This window comes from Myotis brandtii, unplaced genomic scaffold (genome assembly GCF_000412655.1).
Source record: "Myotis brandtii unplaced genomic scaffold, ASM41265v1 scaffold699, whole genome shotgun sequence".
Taxonomy (NCBI): domain Eukaryota; kingdom Metazoa; phylum Chordata; class Mammalia; order Chiroptera; family Vespertilionidae; genus Myotis; species Myotis brandtii.
Window position 1 is genome coordinate 1,227,156 of NW_005370733.1, and position 8,373 is coordinate 1,235,528.

General features: G+C 60.4%; 1 protein-coding gene across 1 annotated transcript in view; it reads right to left on the bottom strand.

Annotated features, from left to right (window-relative positions):
- The window catches only part of LAMC3 (laminin, gamma 3), a gene marked incomplete at its 5' end in the record, with an annotated part of 51,357 nt that extends 42,987 nt beyond the window's left edge, over positions 1-8,370 (bottom strand). The window contains one exon of the mRNA XM_014529880.1: positions 8,226-8,370. Coding sequence (XP_014385366.1) covers positions 8,226-8,370 — 145 coding nt within the window. The remainder of the gene's footprint in view (positions 1-8,225) is intronic.
- Positions 8,371-8,373: the final 3 nt, after the last annotated feature.

Sequence of the window (8,373 nt, forward strand, 5' to 3'; positions counted from 1 at the left end):
CTCCGGCTCCGCGGGGACCCAGGTGGGACTTGCCCCAGATGTGCGCTCACGCCCAGGAAAGGATTGGGGGGCAGGTCCGCCCGACTCCCCGGTAAACATCTAACAGCCGGAGCCTCCCGCGGGGAGGGGAGCTGGAGCCGCCGGAAAGGTAGCTGGCAGCTAGACGCGTGATCGTGATCGGAAAAAGACAGTCACTGGGATTTCATGCAAACATCGGGCTGCTGGTCCTCCTCCTGCCCAGCCCGGAGGTGAGAGGAGGTGCCGGAACATCACAGAGACTCAGCCGGCACTTTTTGTTGCAAGAGTTCCCTAGAAGAGCCAGAAAGCAACTTAATCCGCGCTTGGTGATGAAAAGGTTTCTGCCAAAGGCAAGCTGAAGGCTGGGAGGACCCCCCCCCCCCCCCCCCCCCCCACACACACACCAAGGTCTTCTAAACAGCAACAAGCATTAAATTTACAGTTTCAACCCAGACCCTTACAAGCCCCAGGGGCCGACGGCGCTTCAGGGTGAGGTTGATTCAGGTGTGTTCCCAGCAAGAAAGCTGGACCAAAACGCCTCCCCAAATGTAAACGGGGGCCACACTGCGTGGTAGAGCACGGATCTGACAGACCCCCTAGCTGCTCAGCATGCTGTTCCCTCTGCCCGGAATGCTGTTCCCTCCACTCCGCACCTGGCTGGCTCCCACACATCCCTGCTCATCCCACTGGCTTAGCGAACCGACCACATGCCCAGCCTCTGCCTCCGCCAGGTGTAGAACGTCCTCCTCTCACGTACTTTCCTGGCTGATGGCTACTCATCCTTGAAGTGGGGGGTCTGGGTGCCCCACTGGGCTCCCCCAGGCACCCTGGGCTCCCTCACCCTGTTATGTAAACACTTGCCTATTTCTCCCACTAGTCTTTGACCCCCTTGGGACAAGGGCTGTGAATCCTTCGTGCTGAGCACGGCGCCTGGCGCACAGTAGGTGCTCACTAAATGCTTGCCGAATGTGTGAGGAAGGACGAAGCACGAGTTGTACTTTCAAGGAGTTTATGATCCCGTGACCACGTTGAGACAGGCAGGCCCAACAACATGGCTGACACGGCCACAAGTGTGCCTGCAAGCCCTGACCCCAAACAGCCAGCATTTAGTGAGCACCTACTATGTGCCAGGCACCTTGCTAAGGGCTTTACGCACACTGTATCTTGAGACGTCCCCAAACAGTCCCATCGTTGTGCACGTTTTACTAACGAGGGACTTGCCCAACATCACGCAGAAAACAGCTGAGTCTAGTCAACGACAGGCCTGTCTGGCCCCAAAGTCGCTGCTCTGAACCGGCGCCCCTCCGTCCAGGGCTCCGTGGATGCTCAGAGGAAAGGGCTGCCGGGAAGGGGGTGCTGGTGTCCACGAAGAGGGCCACCAAGCCAGCACCTTGAGCCACGTCCTCCCCCAGCAGCTGGGACCCAGGGCCCGTCAGGAGTGAGAGCGGGCAGTCAGTCGTAAAGCCAGGCCGGCCCACATCCGGCACGGCCAGGCAGAGGGAGCTCAGCACAGGGAGGCTTATTTTGGGAAAATGGAAACAAAACAAAGGCCTTTAATTGGAGCCATCTGGGGAGCACCGACTGGGGGTGGGGCTGGAGGGGGCAGGGTGGGAAGCCGAGCGGGGAGTGCGTGGGTGAGGCTGCCCGGCCCGCCTCGGGCATTGGAACCAGGTGGAGAGAGCTGCTGCCGGCCTACAGGGCGGGCACAGCAGGGCCCTCAGCTCTACCCTCTGCCGCCGCGGCTCCCGTCCTCCTCTCCCGCCCCAGCTCTTGCCAGGTTAGGTGATGGGGACCCCCCATGACCACAGTGCCAGGCACCATGAGAGCCTGGCTGGAGCAGGGCTGGGCCCATCCCACTTCTCTCATCTTGGGGCTGAGAGTCTAAACCCCAAATACGGATCAAGAGCGTCAAGCCTATTGTCTACCCTGGAGAGAGTGAACAGACTTTATCTGACATTATTGCCCAGGGCTTTGTGTTAAGAAGGATTCTGAGGTCCGGTCTGAACTGAGACGTGACTGAAATATACAAACGACAAGTGTGCAAGGAGAGGTGGCAGGACTTTCAAGACCATCCCGATAAACCAGGGAACTGAGGAGGGGCTGAGGGGAACGAGGAGGAGGGCAAACACAAAGAACATTCCAGAGTGAGCTAGAGATCTGGCCAATGAGGAAGTCAATGGGCAGAGAAGGAGTCACGGTGACTCCTGAGCTCTTACTTCAGTACCTGGAGAGACGAGGGGAGGGGAGGATGCCGAGCTTTTTCATTTTAAAAGCCCAACATGCAATTCGCCATTTTAACCATTTTAAGTGCACAGTTCACTGGCACTGAGTACATTCACACGTGCAACCATTGCCACCATCCGCCTCCAGAACTCCTTTAATCTTCCCCAAATGAAACTCTACCAATTTCACAACAACTCCCCCAACCCCAGGCCCTGGCACCACCATTCTACCTTCTCTGTCTATGATTTGGACTCTTCTAGGGACATCACCTATATATATAATAGCCTAAGCAACAGTTTTGGCAGATAACCAGAATGACCACCAGGGGGCAGACGCTCAATGCAGGAGCTGCCCCTGATGGTCAGTATGCTCCCACAGGGGGAGCGCGGCTCAGCCAGAAGCCGGGCTCACGGCTGGCGAGCGCAGCTGCCACAGCGTTGGGAGCCTCTCCCAGCGGCAGCAGCAGGCGCAGCAGGCTGGGATGAGCGCGAGCTGCCGGACGCCCAGCCCCGATCCGGGCTCCTCCCTGGCCGCCTGCCGCTTGGCGCACTGCTACCTCCCTAGGGGTCCCGGACTGCGAGAGGGTGCAGGCCGGGCTGAAGGACCCGCCCCCCCTGCCCTGCGCACGAATGTTGTGCACTGGGCCTCTAGTGTAAGTACAGTCATACAGTATCTGTCCGTCTGTGCCTGGCTTATGTCACTCAGCATCCTGTCCGCAAGGTCCGCCCGTGCCGTGGCAGGCGTTGGGATCTCCTTTCTTTAAGGCTGAGTGACAGTTCATTGTACGAATAGCCCACACTTTGAGTTTTCATTCTCCAGGGGACACTGGGGTGCGTCCGCTCTTTGGCTATAGGACAGTACTGCTTCGAACAGGGGTGCCTTGACTTTGGGCCCTAAGTTTGAGGTCGTGTGTGACATCCAAGGGTGCTCGGATTACCTGGTCAGGGGCTCAGGTGGGAGACTGGACGAGACGTGCAGGTGGAGTCCCAAACATCGACCACAATCCCAACAGGCAAAGTCAGGGGCCTGGGCTGGGGAGGAGGCAGCAGGCTGGCATGGAGATGGGGGAGCAGGGGAGGGAGGTGGGGGAAGTGGCTGGAGCCTGGGGAGTGGCAGGGCCAGGAGGAAGGCGGTGGCCCTTGGAAAGGCCACAGCCTAGGAGTGTGGATGTACCGGGAAGGCTAGGGAGCCGTTCATTCACGCATGTGTTCACTCACTCCCTTGTTCCCTGGGAAACAATCGTGGTGACATGCTGGGGTTCATATCTCAGCTCCCTCACTGACCAGCTCTGTGGCCTTGACCTCCCCCTGATTAACTGGGTAAGCGACTTGAAAGTCGTGACTCAGTTTCCCCATTTTTACAAAGTGCATAACAATAATAGGCTTTAATAAGTACATGCCTGCAAAGCACGTAGAAGAGTCCCAGGCATGTAGCACGCATGTGATCAAATGTTAGCTGCTACTCCATTCACTGGCCAGGCCAACATTATGGGGCACCACTGTGCAGGGGGCCGGCGCTGGGGTCCAGCCGTGAAAACAGGAATTCCCTCCGCAGCTCGGAGCGTGACCAACACACACGAACCCAAACCACAATGCACCACAGTCCTGACTGTGACGGGGAAGGGAGAGGGGCTGCAGGAACATATAGGTGGCCCTCTGCCCAATCCAGGGGGGCTTCCTGGAGGAGGTCACCCCTAAACAAAGTGGGGCAGACAGCACAGTCAACAGTTGCGTCACCAGGGCTTGGTGCAGACAGGCACACAGGAGGCCTCAATTGTTCGTGAAGGAGCTATGGGTTATCCAGAAGAGAGCAGGAGGAGAAACTATATAGGAAGATGTAATCGCATGTGCCAAGAGCAGGAGGAAAGAGAACCTTCACAGCCCGTGAAGGGCAGCTGGCTGCAGCCAGAGTGCGGGGTGGATAGGGGGGTCCGGAGGTGTCTGCATCCTTCCTGGGCCTTCCTCCTCCTGCAGCGCCTGGGTCAGTCCTGGCAGCCGGAGCCGGCTGGGCCCTGGGGTCAACGGAGGGGGGGGGGCCTGCTTCTGCGGGTGGAGGCTGACAGGACCGCTGTCCTGACCCCCGGACCTGCCTGGGGCCCCGCATTCCAGCCAGAACCCCAGGGAGCAGGAAGGAGGCCTTGGCCCCCCAGCGCCGGGCTCAGCCAACGCAAACAGGGCCGCCCACTCGACAGGAAGACGCAGTGGAGCCAAAGCTCAGGAGACCCCGCTGGCCTCGGGCCCCTCAGGGCCTCCCGCTGTCCAGCCCCCAGAGCTGGTCCTGTTGTTGCCGCATCAGCCTCCCGTTAGTGCCGTCCCTGCCCTGAGGTGTCCTTCATCCTTCAGACCCCAGCAGGGCCCCCCACCCTGGTGTGGTCCCCAGAGCATACGTCCCGTCACACTCCTGGGCAGCCCGGCCTCGGAGGGCTGGACAACACAGCCTCCGGAGACGCCCGAACGGATGCGCGGAGCAGCCACCTGCGCACGGGCGTGGGCACCGGCTGGAGGGTGGGCAGGCGGGAACCCACCCACCTTCCCCCTTCTGGGGGCTCAGGACTCATCTGCTCAGAGAACGGAGACTCGAGGGTCTTCCTGTCACTCCTGGGGGTTCCCAGGAATCCAAGAAAGTGGACAAAGAGATCCTCCCAACCCCGGCCGGACGCACAGCTGGACCCCCTCGCCTGTAACTGCCCGGGACGTGTGTCATTCCCATGTGCAGGGCAGCTGGGAGGGGCCCGGACCCTGGGCAACTGATTTCACCCTCAGCGCCTCAGTTTCCCTGCTATGAAAGAACAAATTGTGCTGGGTTCGGGGTGCCGGCTCAGCGGGTTCTTAGCATGTGGTGAGAGCCCCCTGATTCACGTCTGTTACCGCTGATGACCATCCACCTCCCCCCCACACCCCCAGCCGCCACCAGGTCCCAGCCGGCCTCTGCCGTGGCCTCAGCAAAGGGCCAGGAGCCGCCACACCCGCTGCTGCCTTTCATCCCCGACAGGAAGGCTCAGCCTCAGCCGGCAGCGCGATCTGGAACAGATGTCTGAGCTCCAGGGGCTGGGAAAGCAGCGACCTACACCAGGGGGCTGGCAGGGCCTCTCCTCCCCCACCCCTCCCCCCTCCCCCAAGGAGCCGGCCAGCAGCCACCCGTTCTCCCTCCCCCCGCAGAACCGGCAGGGAGAGGCCACCTCGCCTGACGACAGAGCCTGGCTGGGAACATGGTGACATCCCCAGACCTCTTCTTCCCCCGATATTATGCAACCGGTGGCTTCGCCTGGAGCAAACCGGAGGCCAATGGGACCAAAGTGGGCCAACTCCACGGGTATGTCTCAATCCCTTCGGAGGGGCCACCCCCGGGAACCTCAGCCCGAGCTGCTCACAGCAGAGTGACGGGGTCACACGCCAGGACTGTCACAGCTCGGTGAGCACCTGGCCGACCGCCCGGAGGTGGCAGCTCTTCTCCCCATTCTACAGGGAGGAGACCGAGGCCTGGGAGGGGCGGTGTCTGCCCCCCAGCGGCTGTGCGGGGCCAGAGTTGTGTGAGTTGTCCCCTATCCTGACTCCCAGGAGCACAGACGGAGGAGGTGACATTGTCATTCATTCATTCATTCATTCATTCATTCATTCCTCGCTCCCTGCACACACACTTGCGGAGCCTCCTCCATGCTGATGCTGTACACACAGTGGAAGAACACAGATGCAGAGTGAGATTCCTAGTGTGTGAGTGTGTGTGTGTGTGTGTGTGAGTGTGTGTGTGAGTGTGTGTGTGAGCGTGTGTGTGCGAGCGTGTGTGTGAGCGTGTGTGTGAGCGTGTGTGAGCGTGTGTGTGTGAGAGCGTGTGTGTGAGCGTGTGTGTGAGCGTGTGTGAGCGTGTGTGTGTGAGAATGTGTGTGTGAGCGTGTGTGTGAGCGTGTGTGAACGTGTGTGTGTGAGAATGTGTGTGTGAGCGCGTGTGTGAGTGTGTGTGTGTGAGTGTGTGTGTGAGAATGTGTGTGTGAGCGTGTGTGTGAGCGTGTGTGTGTGTGTGTGAGAATGTGTGTGAGCGCATGTGTGAGCGTGTGTGTGTGAGTGTGTGAGCGTGTGTGTGAGCGTGTGTGTGTGAGTGTGTGTGAGAATGTGTGTGTGAGCATGTGTGAGCGCGTGTGTGTGAGCGTGTGTGTGTGTGTGTGAGAATGGGTGTGTGAGCGTGTGTGTGTGTGTGAGTGTGTGTGTGAGTGTGTGTGTGAGTGTGTGTGTGTGTGTGTAGGGCCTTGGCTCAGGGTGGGGGCTCAGCCGCAGGTCCCCTGGTTATGAAGGGATGGAACCCCCACCGCTAAGTGTTCTAGGCAGAGTCCAAGGAGGCCACACCCCAAAGCACAGGGCCCCGCCCACAGCCAGCGCTGGGGAGAGGGGAGCTGCCCCCACATCCAGACACCTCCCCGCCCTCCCACCTTGGTGGTGCCGGTCTGAACCTTCTGCCCGCCCCTGGATTCCGCCGACACATGTAACACGTCAGCTAAGCCCGCATGCTCTGTCATGGAACAGCCTGTCTCCCTCACACCTCCCATCCTGTCCCAGATTCCTTCCCCTGTGGCCTTGGGGTCCTGCCAGCCCCGTCCACACCCCCCACCCTCAGCCTTCCTCCCCCATTGGTTTCCTGTCTCCCTGTCTGGATAGAGACCACGCCCATCTAGAAGTCCCACCTCGAGGTCCTGACAGGCTAAGGGAAGGTGACAAGGCCCAGAGACTTGAGCTTCTTGGGGGTCGCAGCCAGCGCAACATGCTCTGCTGAGGGACCCAGCGCCCCCACCTCACTTGAATGTCACCGCCCCAAGGAACTGCCCCCCAGGCTAGGAAGAGCCCGCTCCGTTGACAAAGCTCATGTCAAGGACTTTTTGCTCCGACCCTGGATATATTGCACACAGATGTTCATATTCAGACTGCACTAGCAGCTGTGTGCCACTGGGCAAAACACTTAACCTCTCTGAGCCTCACTGTTTTCGTCTGAAAAATGGGGATGCAATCCCGCCACCCCTTCTCCAAACGGCTTGGCTCCAGATGTGCTTTGCAATTCCAAACTTCTCAGAGTTCAGAGAGAGAACCCCGGACGGTATTCACACCCCAGCGGGGTCTGGGGCCACAGGCTGTACTCGAAGGAGATTTCAGCAGCAAAATGTATGCATATTCACTCTAAGCAGAACACACAAGGTCTATAGACAGCCTCAGGTCACACTGAGCAGCCAAAATAAGTTATAAAAATGCTTTGCGCTTTCAAAGCTTAGGGAGATTCTGGACCCGCAGATAAGGAATTGGGACCAGTGGAAACACCCGCTCCCCGAAAAGCCTGTGGAGGCTGCAACGGTCCCATACTTAGCTCAGGGCCCGGAGGTCCTGGATTGGGCTGGGCTTGGAGGGGGGAGGGGCACTCCCAGTCCCGCCATGGGGGAGGCCCCGAGCACAGGGCTGGGTCCAGACTCTGGATCCTGAATCCCAGGGATCTGGGCCCCTGCACCTTGGCCTGGGTGGGGTGGCGGGGGCCCGGGCAGAGCAGAGAAGCCAGGCCACCCGGTCCAGCTCCCACCAGCAGCATGCGCCCAGCTCCTGCTCGGAGGGCTGGACCTTCCCGGGGATGAAAGCCTCAGCTCCTGCCCCAGGACACCCGGGGCTGCTCAGCCGCAGGGACTCACCCAGGCCCCGAAGGGGAGAGACGCCCCAAGATGAGGCTCCTGCCGTAGGGGGCAGACCAGTTCACCCCAACAACCATCACGGGGCACCCAGATGCGCTCCTCTGCAAAGGGCTGGGGGCACACTTCCTGCCCCTCCAAAGCTCATGTCAAGGACTCCAGCCCCAGGTCGCACCCACGTCTAACCTTCCAGCTCCGGGGGCTCCCCAGCCGGGTCTGCGACCACTGGCTGCACTCAGGTGAGATTTCAGCAGGGGCGCAGCAGCGGGGCCTCTGGCCCCCGATGGGGTGGGGACAGAGGCGGATGGCGGCGGTGCCGAGCCCCGCTTACCCAGGCGAAGAGTGATGTTGACCGAGGTGGGGTACTGCACGCCGAAGGCCATGGACGGGCTCTGCCACCAGGTGCTGTCGTCCTGGCTGTGGAAGTCGGTGAGGTAGGAGGCGTTGTGGTGGCGCTGGGGGTCCGCGGCGTCGCAGCG